Here is a 19,692-nt window from a genome sequence, read left to right on the forward strand (position 1 = left end):
TTGTTCTATTATCTTGCTTTATTTGTAGCTTCTTATTGTATTATCTTATCATATCAATGCTGATTATGGATGTGACGTCCCCACCTAACGTGGGTTCTTGTCATTTCCAAGCATGTAGAGTGTAGACAAAACGTACGCCCATCACTGATCCTAGGCCAACTAGTATTTTCACATTGCTATTTTCATAATAATATAATAATGGACGAAATTAATTTCATTGAAGTTTAAATTGGAGTCTATATTGCTATACAATTAAAGTAACAAGTACCTACTAAATTTTTATAAAGGCGAAACACTTGATCAAATACTCTGTTTCACAGTGTAGCCATATTTTTATTAGTGAACAAAATAATTATTTTGAATGTATTCAAAAAAAAAAAATTATTTTGAATAAAACAATTATTATTTTATTAAGGGAATGCAGTCTCCAAAATATGGAAATGGATCCTCTAATGTGTCAAAAAACATGATATGATCATGTGGGAAGATCACGACTATATAAAGGTAAATCAACGGTTATGATTTCGTAACTACCTATTTTATCATTTTTTCTCTCTCATCTTTTTTTATCATTGATCCACTTTTGTATGATTATGATTCCTCACATTACATGGTCATGTCAATTTTCACGAGGATCCTCATCCCAAAATATTGTTTCATTCCTTTTTTATTGATGATTGTCATTTTTTCGGAGGATCATTGATAACTATATTTAAACTAATTGTTACCGGCTTACGATATATGATAAGCTAAAATCACTTTATGCAACAAAAAAAATCAGTTAATTTTTTAATTTCTGTAACAGTGACATATATAAGGGGATTTGATACAAAATTTGTATTATTAATAATCAACAATATTACGTGTACACTATTTTCATTACACGTCATTCTTATTTCTTACACTATTTTATTTTTAAATAATGAAAAAATAAAAACATATATTACAATACACGCTTTCTCTACCTTTATTTTTTAAGCTAAAAAATATGTTAAAAAAAAAAAACCAAAGATTATGTGTTGAGCTTATTCATTAGTAATTGAAGCTTTAAGTAAACAAGAATAAGAAAACTCAAGCCATGTGATATTAAAAGTATATTCGAGGAAAGAATTTCTGCAAAAGATAGATAATAGTATATTATTATTCAAATCACATTGTAGTCAAACCCATGGATATAAAAGATATAATTATATCGTATGCGTTTTATTTCTTTTTTTGGTGAACGTATGCATTTTAGATTTTATTGAACACACATTTTCTAGTGGAGAGTCCAACATAATAATTTAGAACAAAAAGTACACACCCACCAAAGTACACTACACTCCAAAAAGAAACAACCATATAAAATTAGGACCCATGACGGTAATGGCCCACATGTGAGGTGGGCCAAGTAGAACCTCGCAGATTCTTTGGATTTCATTAAACCCCCCTTTTCGTCTATATATAGGGTCCACCTTGGCTTTTCATGGATTAACGCTATTAACTTGAAACACGTAATTAGGTTCCAGCTTCTAAGAAATCAATGAAAGTTTATCCATTTAATTTAATTTTCTTAAAACATTTTTCATTCAATTATATATTATTAGTCTAACATCTTACACAATTATATGGTAAAAGTATTTTAATGATGTTATGATATATAATAACAATTAATATTCAATTTTGAATCAATCTAATTTTTTTATTTTACCATTTAATTATGCATGAGCCATAATATAAAAAACATTTAAAGTGACTATATTATTAAAATATAATAGATTAAATAGTCTCTTAAGAAACCTACTATTGGTATAATTAATACCCTTCATCTAATAACATATATGATTAAATTATGAGATATGTTATTTTACTTATTATTTTTTCTGCCTACCACCATCCAACACTATTAGATCAGAATATCAAGAAGAAAGAAAAAGATAAATATTAGTTAAGATTCTAATCTAACGGTATTAGAAGATGGTAGACAGAAAAAATGGTAAATAAAATAACCTATTCCTTAAATGATAGTTGAAAAATATATATTTACTAACCATCGAAACGAAAATTAACAACTAGTAGGATTAATATCCGTGAACAACTTTTTCATAGTTTAAGGTTATTAATAAGCTAGCCAGATCGAACTCTGCATTAAAAGTTACAAACTGAATAGTAAATACAAAAACATTATTATATTACTTCATATGTGTGGACTCATTAAAATAAGTAACAATTTCCACCAATAGACTAACCCCATGTGCTTGCGCATTTTATTTTGTTTTTACTTTAATCTCATGCACACTTAAAAATTAAGATTGGAGAGCACATTTTGTCGTTTTGAAACGTGGCAGATACTGGGTTGGCCACGTCGAGGCTTCCTCGGATGCTTTTTAAGAGGATACTAAACTACGCAAGCAACAAATTGATAAAACAGTGATAGCATGTGCTAAGAAACAGCGCAGCTCTACACTCCCAACATCTGGCGCGTGAACGTTCCCGCAAACTCCGATAACTTTAATTCTTTAAAAAAAAATATGCATTTGGTTCGAGCTCGTCAACGTAAGTATGGAAAATGGTATTTTTTATTTTATTTTATTTTTATCGATGCTTGAACAAATTTATAAATGAACGCAGTTTTCTTGTAACACTTTACGAATAGTTTGAATTATGAATACGTATTTAACATAATTTGTATAAGTATTTTTTTCCTTTAATGGCAGCATATTATAACGCTTCAACTTTCAATCTGTTTTATTTTTGGGAATATATTTCCTAGGTTGGATAAGACAAATTATGTCATACAAGATATAAAAAAGTGAATGAGACCTATTAAAAATAGGGTTTAAATTTTCTTAAACTATTTTAGATAATTTTGTATAATGTTCACCAAAATACACATAAAAAATATATGAGACTTATATATATTTTTTCTCTTCTTTTCACATAAGTCCACGTGGATTCCACACATTTTTTTGCATGTATTTTGATGAATATTAGATAAAATTATCTAAAGTAATTTTAAAAACTTTAAACCCTTGAAAATAAGAGAGATAAAAAAAAAGTGAATCACACTCATTTTGTGTGTGTTGCATGAGACAAAAAAAATTTATTCAACATGAGAAATATTAAATTCTTTATTTTTTTCGGATTTGACCATAAATGGTGATGCCATAAGTGTTTGATTGCTTTATTAATTTTATCCTCATTACCTCAGAGAATAAAACATTAAATAGAAATTTGAAAAAATGTTTATTATTTTAAATGATATAATTTTGTGTCTTTCAAATGAAACAATCGTGTTTTAATATACAGCAAAATATTTCTGCAGTTACTTCAGATAAGTTATCTACATTTATTCCCAAAACGACGTCGTTGTTGGATGAAAGATTAAAAAATTATAATTATAAAGACTATAATAATCCTGAAACAAATTAAAATTACAAATTACCATGATTTCCGCTACAAAACGACGTCGTATTGAGCTTACTACAGGTAACTTATCTGCAGTAATTGCAGAAAAAGGGAACACATATATATAATTATTGGGTTTTTTCCATTCTTTCTACTACACAAAAACAGGAGAAGGAGGATGAGAAAGTATTGTGGATGAGAAAAAATATAAAATACCAATAAATATACATCAAAATATAGTCATTTCATTAAAAATAACATAAAATTATGTTCTTTAAAATAATAAATATTTTTTCATAAAATTTATGTATATAAAATATATTAAAATATAAGAAAAAACTATTTTCAGTAAAAAATTTAGAATAGTACTAATCTGTAATTTAAAACTGTCTCTATTCTTCTAGGATTGTAATGTTTAGGATTACTCCTGATTTTAACTCAAATAATAAGTAAATTTAAGTTAGTTATTAAAAAGCTTTACTCAATGTCAGAGTTTAAATATATATTTAAAAAACACTTGTAGAGAAAGATAATTTCATAATTTCAATATGAATTAGTTTCACATGGATACCAAAAAAAAAAAGTTTCACATAAAACATTTAAATTTTTTAACGTAAAACTACAAAATAATGTGATTATTCCCTTTTTCTTTTTCGTTTGTTTAGAGCATTAAATCCATTTTCAATATCATTTCTCATACTTTTATCAGTTTAAGTTTTTAGAGGAAGGTTTAAAGGAAGGTTATACTTACAACCTATGTTTGTTTACAACCTTTTATAACTATATATTAACTATTGATTTTCGTCAATCAACGGTTATAATTTATTGCAAATTAACAATTAATTACAAAATTTGATTTGTGAAAATCTTAATCATTGATTAGCCGAAATCAACGGTTAAGATATGGGTGTAAACGAAAATAAGTTATAAGTATAATTTTTTCCAAATTTTTAAATATAAAATCTCGAATGAAAACTCAAGTATCATTTTGTTTTTTTCAGTTTCATAGTCTAAAAAGAGAGATTATTTTCTCCCTTTCAGCTTTCACTATAAGGTATAAAGGTTTTTAACCTAAAAAATTGAGGTAATATAACTCTTATGCTACATGAAAAAAAAAATCATGCAAACAGTTTTTTTATCTTCTGATGGTCCGTACTTTGTTGGGTCTGCAGGGACCCTTTCTATTCTCCGGCTGCAAGAGAATTATCAACCCCAAAAATTATAGCACGACAAAAATGAAAACTTGGGGGGAAATGATCAGTAATACTTTCATGGACACCAACATTGTTTAGAAATCAAGAAAATCATAAACATATCAGTTTAGAGGTTTAAATGGATCAGACGGCCTATCAGAGTCATACGGCTCGGCCTATGTCAGAATTGGCCTATTATTTGTAGTAAAATAAAATAGACTCAAGCTTTTAAAAAGTCTTTTTAGAAAGCAGGCAACATGCTTTCGTTTATAAAGCCCGACTAGTAAGCTACAGACTGGTCTATAACATATTATTTATTTTAAATAAAATTATTTTAATGATTTTAAATAATAAAGTAGTATTATTTTAATTATTTATTTAATTATGAAATGCAAAATAGGTTTAATCAGGCTAAGAGGCTTAAGCCAATCATTTTGTTTTGAATAGAAGTCAGACTAAACTTATATTTTGGATCTATACAAAACTAATAGGTTAAGGCAAGTCTAAAATATTTTATACATATCTGACCTATTTAAGCAAAAGCCTAAATCAGTCTGACCTGACCTATTTACACCCCACCTACCACTCAAACTTATATATTTTGTATTTTTCTTTTTTAAGTTTTCGCATTGAAGTTGTTGGGCTGAAAAAGGATCAGTTTGGGTTTTTATCCAAATATAATTGTACGCACTTTAGAATATGAAAATATTTTGCACATGTTTTTATCCAAATAGAATAAATAAATAAAGCTAAATAATCACTAGAAAAATAGAAGATTCATAAAAAATACTCAAATAAATATTCTTTTTAATGTCTTCACATTGTTTTTTTTTTTTTGCTCATAATAATCCTTAACAAAGAAATGTTTTTATATAATTTAAATACAAGATAAATTACCATCCTGATACAAATTTATAATAACTAATAAGCTTTTAAATGTAAAATCAAACCATATTATTGTCATTAATAAAAGGTTAATCATGTTTATACATATCATATGAATATGATATTTGTAGCACCCCGTATATATCCGGTAATGTTATTATACTATCGCATTAAGCTGCGCTTAATTAAAAATGCAGAATATCTTTTTTTTTTCAATTATGATGTCATTAATCATTACCAACTTGATTACTTAACCATTTTTAAAACATCGCCTGTATGTACATTGCAATAAACAACTAACTGAAATACCTCATTAATTAAATAACATAAGTGTGAGTCTCTAGTCACGGAACTACAATACGTAGACCAGACCATCTAACAGTTTATACAACTCAACTCAAAAGAACTAACCACAAAGTGGCATGGACAAATCCCATACTCACCCAAATAAGGCAACAAAGCCTAACATCAGTCTCAACAACAACAACATAAGCATATAAGTGCATAAAACATAAACAACATCCAAATCTACCATTCACACAGGTCAGCATAACTAATAGTAATATCATCAACTAAGCTCTGGCCTCCTGCCGCCAGAGGCATTAGTCCTCATACTACCCAAACATGAAATAAGCATTCCCCAAACGTGGGGTGAGATCTCTAAACAAGAAATCTCAGTAAGACAAGGGGTCCTCAAGGATCTTCCACCCCAAGCTCACTTACATGTGCAATATAAGTTTAAAAGCAGTTCATCAATATCATTTCCAAAACAGTGCAATGCAGCAGATAATCATGTCACGTGTGTCAATTCTATTCTACTGGCCAGAGAAATGCAGGATTTATATACGTCTAATACCCACAAATAGTGCAAGATGTTACTTGCATCCACCCCGGATCACCGTCTTGTATGACGCTACATACTCAGGCTTACCGTCAAGGTGGAACAATACATGCATATTAAAAACCATTAACACATAAAGCTCAACAACATTTCATATATCAAAAGCATGTAACACTGCATGCATATGACCATACCCCCATGGGACATGGTGGAACCACAACATGGCTAAACCGAGGACACGAAAGCTTACCTTGCAAGCTAACACCCAAAGCCAAGAGTCCACAGCTCAAAGTCCAAACACAGCAGATTCACAATCTGTTATGGACCAATAATATATCAATAAACATGCACCACAAGCATACAATATTAAGACAACGCATCTCCATTACGTTTTACGTCTTAAGGCTTCTCACCAAGCCATAAGCCCTTAATCACATGATTCTGACTTACATTAATTAATTACAGAAGTTCAACTTCCTCAAACTAGGGTCCACAAACCCATAGATCAGTTTTGGATGAACAGTACGCTACTGTTCCTCGCAAACCCAGAATATCCGGATATTCCTCGGGGACATATCCGGATATCCAATATCCGGATATCTCACAGGCAATATCCGGATATCCAATATCCGGATATCACTCTGGCAATATCCGGACATCAATATCCGGATATATAGATCCCTATATCTGGATATCCATATCCGGATATTCCACGACAAATATCCGACTATTTTGCGACAGAATGCAGTTTCTGCATTTCGCGAAGATATCCTTCCAAGGTTCCATTTTTAACACTTCCAGAAGCTTAAACATGCATCTTAAGGTTCATTTATATTCATATGACAGTTGGTTACTTGTTTAACCCATTAACATGCCAAGACTTCATCTTTAAGCAACAAAACTCAAGACCAAGGTTGGTACAACTTACCACAGCTTAAACTCAGCAAGATGGGTGCTCTTGGAGCTCACACAACAGCTCCAAGGTACTGACTTCAAGGGTGCACGAAAATGCCACTCAAGCTTGGTTCTTTCCTCACAAAAGAAGCTTCTTGGAGCCTCCACACACAAGACAAAGGCCCCAACCTCACAACTCAGAAGACTCAGCACCTTAACCTCACAAGGCAGCGCACCCAACTCAGAAAAGAAGGCTAAACATTCACCCCAAGACCCAACCACACTCAACCAAGGTGTTTAGATGAAGAAATCATGAAGAAAGGTGATGTCTTTGGAGGTTTTTAAGTAAAAACGAAAATGACCAAGAGAGGGTAAGGTGGCAGCAGCCAACTCACGCATACAAGGCTGGAGGATCAGCCTAGGATTGTGTGCAACCCTCTATATAAAGCCACTTAAGCAATAAACATACAGTATTAACTTTAATAGCTACGCTTAGCATTTTAATCCCAAACTTTGGATTCTTAACCTACTCAATTTTACAAGAATTATCATATTTTTCTTATAATTTTCGGAGCACCTTTCCGGTACGCGCTTTTCATAGCTAGTATCAGTCTCTGGCACCAGTTCTCATTATTTTGACTTGAAACTCGTTTTACAAGTCTTAAATATTATTCTAGTAATTATCATGCACTTATTATAATTTTCCGAGATACTTTTTTGGTACGCATTTATACCGACTAGCAGAACCGGTATCTGCATTTTTTTCCGAAAAGTGACTTTTAGCATTCTTAATCACTTAGTATAATTATTAAAGCCTCATAATAATTAATAGGGTCAATTATGGAATTATTTCCTAATTTCACATAATTAATTAATTAACTTCCTTAATTAACGGTGCGGGTTCTTACAATATTGTATTGACTTATTTTGGATACTACATTGACACTTAATTAATGACAAATATTTCGACATAAAGAAATTAAAGAGAATAGATGTACATGTCAAAGAATTTTGATATCTTATAATTAGTATCAATTTGATTATGTTATATAATGAATTTAAATTATTTATTGATAAATTTAAAAATGAAATTTATATCACAAAAAAAATATTTAATCTGGTTATTAACTATTAATAACTAATAAGATATTGGACCTGTGACCCTAGTGGGCCCATAGCCCATTTGATATTATGTTGCCCTAGTGCAACAACTATAAAAAAAAAGCACCACAGTGAAAAAGTAAGAACGGCGCAACACAAGAAAAGAAAGAGGGAAGAAGAGAGACAAAAAAAAAGGAAAGAAAGGAGAGGTGGAAAAGGGAAAGAAATAAAGTTTTCTCTAACGAATGTTCGTGGCATCTAGTATTTCATACAATGGAGGTCTCTAAAGAAGCAGATATGTTTCCCCTTTTGGAGTATTATAGGTGATTTCCTTCTTCACTTTTATCTCTTGATTTTCATCTGTTAAATGATATTATTTGATTCCACTATTGCTATATAGAGAAAGAATATTGTGATTGTGTACCTATTATCATTATTTGGCGATAGTGAAATTTTGGGTGAACTCTGATAAAGGCCCTATAGTTTTTTCCAACATTGGATTTTTTCACTTTAAAAGTCTTATGTGCCAATTATTTTTGTTTCTATTAACAAAGTGGTATCAAGAGCCTAGGTCAATAATTATGGGTGTTTGTAGTGTAAATTGAAATGGAAGGTAACTCAAGCACCATGGTTAACACTTCAATCGATCAAATTGGTTGATTTGGAAACCTATGATGGGTGATTATTTATTTTGCAAAGATTTATATGAATCTAGTGAGGTAATGTTTAGTGACCATCAGAGATGTTAGATGCATATTGGAATGAATTGAATAGAAAATCAATTGGCACCATGGGTGGCAAAACACATCATGATCCATAGGTCGACCCGCGACACGACATGCCAATATATGAGTCGTATCGACCCGTGGGATAAAACAGGTCATGTGCAGGTTTAAGAAAATGACAAAAATTATGTCGTGTCGTGTCACGGGTTAATACGCTGAATTTTTTTGTCAAAAAAATGAATAAAAGTTGATTTTTTTATGAATTCCACATACCTATTGCGGGTCGCGGGTCAACCCGCATATTTTATTCAATTTTCCTTTCTATTTCTAATTTTTTACGGGTCAACCCTTGTGACTCGCGACCCGCGGAAGATCATGTCCAGGTTTCAATTTTTTACACTAAAAAAATATGTCATGTATAGGTTAGACAGTTTGACATGCGGGTCAGACTTAACACGACACGAACTCGACCTGCCACTATATTTTTCCATCCCTAATTGGCACAATTAGGCTGTGATTCGATAAAAATATTTTTCATCATGATGCAAATGTGACATTGACTAAAGAGCTTTGGAAAAAGTTAGCAGGGAAAACAGTTGGGAACAAAGTATTTCTGATGAGAAAGCTTGTAACCTTGAAGTATAAGGATAATGTCACCTTTAGTGAATACTGGAATGAGTATCAAAGTAGTGTGAATCAATTAACCATAGAGGGGCATAAGAAAAGGAATCATCAGATTTGGTAAAAAAGCAAAATGAAGGTAATTACCATAGAAAAGATAACGATAAGAACATCAGTAGGGGTGGCAATTCGTGTCGACACGACATAAATTTGAAACGAACACGACACAAATTTGAAGATGGGTTTAAACCTTCGATATTAACACGGTCTGCTTATCTTGTGGGTTGACACGATACAAAATGAATAATTCGCAAACTCATAGTTTGTCACTTATTATACGAATTGACACGATACAAATTGAAATCAATATCCTGTCAACCCCAAATTGTGTAACTTATTATAGGGTTGACACGACACGCAAAGACACGAATAACCTATAAGAAAAATAACGCAGGTCAATTTCAAGTTCACGGGTTGACATGCAACACGACACAAACGTTTTTGTGTCAGTTTTTGCCAACCCAAACATGAGAAGAATTTGGAAAAGGATCGACCCGAAAATTATTTTTTCATGTCGTGTTAGTGTGTCACGTTGAAAATGGCCACCTGTAACATCCAGGTGGCTGACGAGGGCAAGGAGTGATTGCCGGTGCAAAAGAGGCATGTATAAGGAGCAGATCCTGGCAGGCTTCCAGTGGAGGGGTACATGAATGAATCGAATCAACACCCAAAATAGAGAGATTCCAGAGACTTTTGCAGGTATGAGACTGTACATTTGGGGATAACTTATAAGAATTAATTGGTACTACCTATAAAAACAAGACGCGTCTACTTTTCGGTAGTCCGAACGGAATAACTTCATAGTTAAGCATGGTTGACTCGGAGTAATTATGGGATGGGTGACCTCCTGTGAAGTTTTCCCATGAAGTGTGTCAGTGAGGACAAAGCATGCTGAAAAGTCTCGTGTTAGTTTGTGGGGATAGTCATTGATCCTTGAAGCGGTGTGGCGTTACAAGTGGTGTCAGAGCAGGTCTTTCTCCCAATATGGTGTAGTTCGAGGACAAACCAGACGGAAGCTAGTGGGAGTGTAACATCCTGGTGGTTGACAAGGGCGGAGAGTGATCGTCGGTGCAAAAGAGGCATGAACAAGGAGCGACTCCTACAGGCTTCCAGCGGAGGGGTACGTGAACGAATCGAATCAACACCCAAAAGAGAGGAATTTCAGAGACTGTGCATGTATGAGACTGTACAGTCGGGTATAAATTATAAGAATTAATTAGTACTACCTATAATAATAAGATGAATATACTTTTCGGTAGCCCGAAATATAAGAACTCCATAGTTAAGTGTGATTGACTTAGTGCAATTCTGGGATGAGTGACCTCTTAGGAAATTTTTGCAGGTATTTTGTAGGGATAATCGTTGATTTTTGAAGTGGTCGGGCATTACAACCCTACTATTGTAGCTTCTGATGAGACATTATTACTTTTTCCTTTTGGCGACGATCATTATTTGCATATCAGATAACCAGGTTGAGTGGGTAACTGATACAATATCTTTTTAGCATGCTACTTCTACCATGGAGCCCTTCATTAGGTACAACGTTGGAGAATTTGGAACAGTGAAGATGAGTAATACTAGTTTTTGCAACATTGTGGAAATTAACAATGTTGGCATAATAACAAAATTAAGTTATACGCTTGCACTAAAGGATGTACAACATGTTCCTTAGTAACGTCTTAATTTGATATTAGGGATTGCTATGAATAGAAAATATTTTGAGATCACTTTTAGCAATAAAATTGAAGCTCACTAAGGGGCCTTTGGTGGTTTCCTGAGGAGATGCTTGTAGCTACTTATACAAGACTAAAGTGATTACATGTCAAAGCGGATTTAATGCAATCGATAATGATTCTTCACCTAATTTGTGGCACAAGAGATTGGGTTACATGAGTGATAAAAGTTTACAGGTACTAGCAAAGAAGTCTCTAATAATCCTTGCCATGTAAACATTTAGATATATATGATTATTGTTTGATTGGCAAGCATCGTAGAGTCTCATTCCAAAAGCATCATGATATGAAATCTAATGTACTAAATTTGGTACATTATGATATTTGTGGTTCATTTGATGTTCCATCATTGGGAGATAATAGCTATTTTGTTATTTTTATTAACGATTCTTCATGAAAGATGTGGTTATTTTTTATGAAGTATAAGGACTTGTTGTTCAAGTATTTTTAGCAGTTCCTGACATGGTAGAAAAAGAAATAGGGAAACTCCTCAAATGTCTCCGTACTAATAATGGAGGAGAGTACACTTTATAAAAGTTTAAGAGTTACTGCTCTAAATATAACACCAGATATAAGAAGATAGTTCATGGAACCCCTTAACATAATGGGATAATAGAGAGGTACAACCACACAATTGTTGAGAAAATCATATGTATGTTGAAGATGATTGTTTTGCCAAAGTCCTTTTGGGGAGAAGTAGCTAACATTGCTTGTTATTTGATGAACAAATCTCCCTCAGCACTGTTAGGCTCAGATATTTCGCAAAGGATATGGAAAGGGAAAGATGCCTTCTACTTTCATCTGAAGGTGTTTGGTTACAAGGTTTTTGCACATGTATCAAATGAGCAATGGTCAAAGCTCGATGACAAGGATGTTCTTTGTATATTCTTGGGTTATGGTAATGAAGAGTATGTCTATAAACTATGAGATCTTGAAAAGAAGAAGATTTTCAGAAGCAATATATAATATTCTGTGAGTTTGAGAATATCACACACTTAGAGAATATTGTAAAGCTTAATCACAAGGAAAAATAATGTTTAATCCTATATTCATTATTTCTTCTTCACATGGTGACACTGAATGAGAAGAGGTTCATGAAGAGTGTTGATCATGATGGTTCATAATCAGTGGATGATGTTGATCATGTGATAACTGAGCAGGGGGAGCAACTCCCATAGCAGAGGTTGTAGAACCACATGTTAGGTGGTCCATGAGAGAATGTCAACCATCATAGCGACATCTCGCTTTTGAGTATATCTTCCTTACTCATGAGGGAAAGTTTGAATGTTTTCATAAAGAAGTTATCAACATTTTGTGCACTAGAATCACACTCATGACTTGGTAAAACTTTCCAAAGGTAAAAAACCATTAAAGACTAAATGAATATAGAAGATTAAGAAGGATGGTAATGATAAGTTAGTGAAATACAAGGCTCGGTTGGAATTGACTTTGATGAGATCTTATCTCCAATTGTGAATATGACATCCATTTGAGCAATTCTTGGTTTGATAGCTAACTTGGATCTTAAGGTTCAACAGTTAAATATGAAGACTGCATTTTTTAATGGTGATTTAAATGAAGAAATCTATTTATTGCAACCTGAAGGTTTTAAAGTCAAAGGAAAGGAACACATGATTTGCATATTGAAGAAAAGTCTTTATAGGCTGAAGCAGGCACCACGACAATGATAGAAGAAGTTTGACTCACTCATGGTGAACCTTGGATACAAAAAAGCTCATCCATAACTTTGTGTATACTTCAATAAGTTCTTTGGCGGTAAATTCGTTATTATTTTTTTTATGTTGATAATATGTTGATTGTTGGGCATGATGTTAGTATGATTAGGAAACTAAAATAGCAGTTATTCAAGTCATTTGATAAGAAGGACTTAGGACCAACTAGGCAACTTTGGGCATAAAAATTGTTCTTGACAACAAGACTAGGAAGTTGTGGTAGGCACAGGAAAAATATTTGAGCGGGTACTAGAAAGGTTCAACATGCAAGGTGCTAAATCAGTTAGCACTCCTATTGGTAGTCACTTTAAACCGAGTAAGAAGTCATGCCCATCTATAAAAGAGAAAAAAGAAGACATGTCAACTATTCTATACTCATATGCAATTGATTGTCTTTTGTATGCTATGGTTTGTATACAATCTGGTATAGCACAAGCAGTTAGTGTGGTGAGCGAGTTTCTTGATAAATCAGGAAGAGATCATTGAGAAGTTGTGAAATGGATCTTCATATACTTGAGAAGAAGCTCCAAGCTTTGCTTATGTTTTGGAGGCTCAAATCCAATCATGGAATGGTACACATATTCTGATATAACGGGCGACCTTGATTGTAGAAAGTCTACCTTCGTGTACTTTTTTACTTTTGTAAGGGAAAGTTTGTCTTGTCAGTCCAAACTGCAGAAATGTTCGTATTATAATGGAGATCGAGAACTTTGCCGCTACAGAAGTTGAAAAAAAACTACTATGGTTGAAAAGATTTCTCCAAGGCTTGGGTCTCAAACATGATGAATATGTTATCTATTGTGATAGTCTTAATACTATTGATTTGAGCAAGAATTCAACTTATCATTTTAACAAAAAGCACATTGATGTAAGATATCATTGACTACGTGAAAGTAGTAGAAGATGAGTTGTTGAAGATTAAAAAGATTCATATTGACACTAATGCCTCAGATATGTTAACTAAAGTTGTTACTTGAGAGAAGTTTGAGTTGTGCAAATAATTTGCACACATAAACTACAAGTGAAGAATTAGATTATGGTTTTCTCCCTTACGATTATGGAATGAGATATTTAGTACGTTTATGACCTTAGCTGGCCCTTAGCCTATTTGATACTATGTTGCCCTAGTGCAATAGAAAAGTAGCTGCAACGAGAATGTAAGAATGATTTAACACAAGAAGAAAGAGAGAGAAATATAGAGAGAATAAAAAAAAGGAGGAGAGTGAAAAAGAAAAAGAAAAGAAATAAGGTTTTCCTGGGTGAATCAAATATCAAAATTTTGTTGGAATGGACTCAAATTTTAGGGGACTGTTCATGGTATCTAGTATTTCATATTCCAACAACCGCTATGTGATTTAGAGGTCTCTAGAATAGCATATATGTTTTCTACTTTAGAGTGTTATTGGTGATTTCCTTCCTCACTTTTATCTTTTAATTTTCATTTGTTAGATGATATTATTTGATTCTTTTATTACTAATAGAGAGAGAACATTGTGATTATGTACCCATTATCATTATTTGGTGATAATGGAGTTTTAGATGAACTCCGATAAAAGTCTCATAATTTCTTTTTCACATTGAGTTTTTCACATTAAAAATCTTGTGTGCCAATTTGTCAGTTGTTGTTTTTGATTTGCTTTCCGATTTGTGTTTACTTTAATTTACTCTTGATTTGTTTATTTGGCCCTCAACCTAGGATTATTTATCACAAGTGATCTATTAATAAATAATTAAGATTAATAATCACATAATATGAAGATGCCAAAATTCTATATGAGAAGAGCCATAAAGTTAACAAAACATTAAGAATCGAATCTCGCAAACATTAAAATGTAATAAAATGAGGAGGTTTCCAATGTTCCATGATATTCCATCGCGTGAGAATGATTCGCATGACAACGTCGTCTTCCTCTAGTACAGCCTTAACAAGGCCCAAACGACATCGTATGATGATTTCCCCGCGCGTGGAATCATTGTAAGAATACGTTGACCGTAAAATGTTACGGCACGGCAAGACATACGGATTGTGTATCTGTATTTGTATGACTGTACATGTGTTCGTCGTTTTCTCAGTGTAATCTGTGAAACTCTGTCTCTCTTCTTTCTCTTTCTTCTGTACTTCCCTCGTGTTCTTCTTTCACACACTTCACGAACTTCATCACATCACACCAACACACAGATTCTATCTCTCTTTCTTTCGGGCATTCATTCATTCATTCATATTGTTCTTGCAAACAAGCTCTGTTACTTCTTGACTCTGTGTATCTAAATGGCAGACACTCACCGGAGACAATGAAGTTTTCCGGCAAGTCTCACCACTCGCTGGCAGGAATTTCTACCAAGACCTTGAACCCTTCACCGGACTCAGATCTTCAACCACTGAAGCCTTTTCAACGGCGAAAACCCAGAACTCCGGGAACCCGGTTGAGGATATACGGGGCTCCGGGTGGTAAACGGAGCAGACCAGAAACCCCTCTGTTGAAGTGGAAGATCCACGACAGGAATGCCGATCCACTCGAAGAGGACCAGAAGTCTGTCGCTGGTTTCGGTCGGAGAACATGCCGGAATGAGAAGAAGCAGACGGAAGTTGCCGTATCCGCACGGAGGCTCGCCGCCGGACTGTGGCGGTTGCATCCGCCGGAGATGACTATGGCTAATAGCAGAAGGCGGTTCGGACCTCAGGTAACTCGGGTAACCCTTTTGGATTTTTCTCTTGTTCGAGATCCCTAGTTTTCTTCATTTCCATGTGAGTGTTGCATATGTTTGCTGTTTCTGAAGTCTATTATTGAGATTTAATCTTTTATGCTGATTTTTTTTTTATAGTTGCTTGATTTTGAAGTCTTACATTGGCTTGTGACTTTTGAGATTCTATCCTTGATTTCTTATCATTGTTGTACAGGTTTCAATTTGGGAGTTGAGAGTTATGAATTAGACTTTCGATGAAAGAAAAAAAACTATCATAATGCCTTAAAAAGTTTTTTTTTTTTTTTTTGGCTAGTTTGCTCGGGATTGATGTGGTTCTATTGGAAAGAAAATTATCATTCTTATTAATGATTGGAGAAATGAGTGGAGTAGGGTTTGTCCGTGTAGATAATTGATTTTATGTTATTATACTTGATGATTTTATTATACTTGATGATTTCTGCTTGTTTGTTTAAGATTTCCCTAGACGCGAACATGTGTTCAGTCAGGGGAAGGAGGAATTAGTTTCTTTCATTCACCATGTTGGGAATACTTGCTTCATTAAATCATAGCCATCCAAATCAAACTGCATTAGATGTGTGTCATGTTTGGCAGAGTGTCAAACAAACACGCTGTAACTATAGTGTTAATAATATTTCCATTATGAAGTCATAATACTTGATGGTTATTTGAAAGTAAGTTCGGAGGACTTTATTTGGATCTACTGATTTATATTCCTTACGCATGGGATTTATGTTATTAGATATCTGTACTTTCCTGTTGAACTAGAATTTTGATTATCTTCCTTCCACATTATTGTCATGCCATTCTCTTTCACGTGGTTAGCATCATTTTCAGAACTTGTTAGGGTTTTCATTATCAATTTGATAGGTTTCCACTTTTAGCTCATTACTGATGCCACTTATTTGCAGCATGAAATTGACCATGTAGGGCTCAGCTTCCTTGGTCGTCCAAATGGCATGAATCATGGTTCTGATATGAAAAATCTATCTCAAAGTCCTTGTTCCATCTCTGGGATAAAGAGGGGACACTTCTCTGAGGTATGATTTTTCCTTATTACTTCAATATAACCATTAGAAGTGTCACAGCTCTTCATAATTGAAAATTATTGAGGGAAGGTCATATACATGTAATGACTCATGTTGAAGTTATACCCTTTACTGCATTGTGATGTTGTTACCTGGCCGGTCATGTAATTACCTGATTTAATCATCATAAGTTCATGCTTTGTGCAGAAGGATACTATTTCATTTAGTTAGGCCATAGATAGCAACAAACTATAATCATAGCAACGTGTGGTTCATGATTTAGTCATGTGGAAATTTTTAATAATATATCAAAGGCCCATCCTTGCAAACACATACAAACATACATATGCACATATAGGTTGACATCTACCCCCACCCCTACCAGCCTATGGGGCGCACCCAAATTGAATGTTGAAACTTGAAACAGATGAATAGAAATGTTATAGAAGAAAAATTTATTGGATGGCATGCATTGGGAGTGAACAACTAATACTAATAATTGCTTAGATCCATGCTATGTATAAATGTAGAGCTTTATGTAAAATGGCTTGGACAAAACACTTTTCACATTTTTTCATGTAAACCCACATGGTGAAAATAGCTTTTAAAATTTCTAGCTGAGGAAAGGGTTTAAAAAGTTTTCTGCATTTACTTGTCAAAAGTGGAACAGTAAATAATTAATTGCTAATTTTGAACCTACTTTGTATTCTTCAGCTTGAGCCTTTCCAATTTTCCAACACTGAAATGGAGGGTGCAACAAAGTGGGATCCTTCATGTTTAAAAACATCTGATGAGGCCCACCATATCTACAGCCACATGAAACTTCTTGACAAAAAGGTAAGTGCTGTATCTGTTGTATCTGCTCTTGAAGCTGAACTAGAGCAGGCTCGTGCACAAATTCAGGAGCTTGAGACTGAACATCGCTCCTCCAAAAGAAACCTTGAGCATTTCCTGAAGAAAGTCAATGAGGAAAGGGCCCAGTGGCGAAGCAGAGAGCATGAGAAAATCCGTGCATACATTGATGACATTAAAACAGAGTTGAATCGAGAAAGGAAAAGTCGCCAAAAGGTTGAAATTGTCAATTCTAGGTTGGTAAATGAGTTGGCGGATGCCAAACTATCAGCAAAGCGCTACATGCAAGATTATGAGAAGGAAAGGAAGGCCAGAGAATTGATTGAGGAAGTGTGTGATGAACTTGCCAAGGAAATTGGAGAAGACAAGGCTGAAATAGAAGCATTGAAGAGGGAATCTATGAAACTTAGGGAAGAAGTGGAAGAGGAGAGAAGGATGTTACAGATGGCTGAAGTATGGCGTGAAGAACGTGTTCAAATGAAGTTGATAGATGCAAAAGTTGCTCTTGAAGAGAAGTATTCACAGATGAATAAACTTGTTGCAGATTTGGAAACTTTTCTCAAGTCAAAAAGCGTCAATCCAAACACAAAGGAGATGAGAGAGGCAGAGTCACTTAAACAGGCTGCAGCTGCAATGAACATTCAAGACATCAAGGGATTTTCATATGAACCCCACAATTCGGATGATATTTTTGCCATTTTTGAAGATGCAAATTTTGGTGAACCCAATGAGAGGGAGATTGAACCATGTGTTTCTCACAGTCCTGCTAGTCATGCCTCAAAGATTCACACAGTGAGTCCTGAAGTCAATTTAACAAGGAAGGATAGGCGTTCCGATGTATTTGTGGATGGCAATGGAGATATAGAAGGAGATGAAAGTGGATGGGAAACTGTGAGTCATGTTGAGGATCAAGGCTCCAGTTATTCACCATACGGGAGTGTCCAATCTTTGAACAAGAATCATCGAGAGAGTAATATCTCAGGGAGGAGTGTGCTTGAATGGGAAGAAAATGCAGGTGAGGAGATACCAATAGCTGAAATTAGTGAAGTGTGCTCTATACCGACAAAGCAATCAAAAAAGGTATCATCCATAGCGAGGCTTTGGAGGTCATACCCAAACAATGGGGATAGTTACAAGATAATCTCTTTGGAGGGAATGAATGGGAGGCTTTCAAATGGAAGGTTATCTAATGGGGGCATCATGTCTCCTGATCATGGATCAGGTAAAGGTGGACTAAGCCCACAAGACCTTCTATACCAGATAAGTCCTCCTGATTCAGCGCATACACATAGAGGTATGAAAGGATGCATTCCTCGCACTGGACTGAAGAATAGTTTGAAAGCCAAACTTTTGGAGGCTAGAATGGAAAGCCAGAAGATTCAGTTGCGCCATGTTCTTAAACAGAAGATTTAGATGGGAGCATAGGCATAGATTGCCCACCTGTATAACTAATGAATGACTAACACAGGAAGCAGTTCATTTTAGATTGTAAAGGCACAAATATGCTGCTTATGGAAAAACTGCTCAGGAGTGATGAGGGGCCATGAATAATTTACATTTTATGCCTCATACTATTCGTGTTTCAGTTCTTTACTATCATTCATATTAAACTTTAGGAGATAATCTTTTCATTCCTTTGTGGAAAATACCTCAAACCGTGGACTATCTTGGGAAAAATAGCTTGCTTTGTAATCTGTGATGACGGGCCTTACTTCATTATGTAGGATCTTCAGAAAAATTATGAGAAGCATGTAACTTATGCTGTTATATAGTATAGTATAGATGATAGAATTATCTTTCCCAGATTGTTATATAGTATAGATGATAGAATTATCTTTCCCAGATTTTGATTTTCTGTCATTGCTGATGTCGCTTAGGATTTGTTGTAGATTGTATTGTGGATGACAAGGATGATTTGTGGTCCCGGGACAGAAAA

General features: G+C 34.0%; 1 protein-coding gene across 1 annotated transcript; it reads left to right on the plus strand.

The window, feature by feature from the left end:
- Positions 1 to 15,265: 15,265 nt before the first annotated feature.
- LOC133288499 (uncharacterized) lies at positions 15,266 to 19,680 on the plus strand. Its single transcript, XM_061486274.1, has 3 exons — positions 15,266 to 15,855; positions 16,788 to 16,916; positions 17,619 to 19,680. Exons 1-3 carry the CDS (start codon positions 15,466 to 15,468, stop codon positions 19,167 to 19,169), a joined length of 2,070 nt encoding a protein of 689 aa, XP_061342258.1. The 5' UTR covers positions 15,266 to 15,465; the 3' UTR covers positions 19,170 to 19,680.
- The last annotated feature ends 12 nt before the right edge of the window (positions 19,681 to 19,692 follow it).

The sequence above is a fragment of the Gastrolobium bilobum genome, unplaced genomic scaffold, assembly GCF_033153095.1.
Source record: "Gastrolobium bilobum isolate Gb01-03AN ecotype WA unplaced genomic scaffold, APGP_CSIRO_Gbil_v1 utg2184, whole genome shotgun sequence".
NCBI classification, from domain to species: Eukaryota; Viridiplantae; Streptophyta; class Magnoliopsida; order Fabales; family Fabaceae; genus Gastrolobium; species Gastrolobium bilobum.

Bases quoted from the DNA above. Each gene is read 5' to 3' on its own strand.
- LOC133288499 (XM_061486274.1), top strand. From the start codon at position 15,466: ATGAAGTTTTCCGGCAAGTCTCACCACTCGCTGGCAGGAATTTCTACC. The intron at 15,856-16,787 runs GTAACTCGGGTA...ACTTATTTGCAG, and splicing joins GAAGGCGGTTCGGACCTCAG to CATGAAATTGACCATGTAGG. The intron at 16,917-17,618 runs GTATGATTTTTC...TGTATTCTTCAG, and splicing joins AGAGGGGACACTTCTCTGAG to CTTGAGCCTTTCCAATTTTC.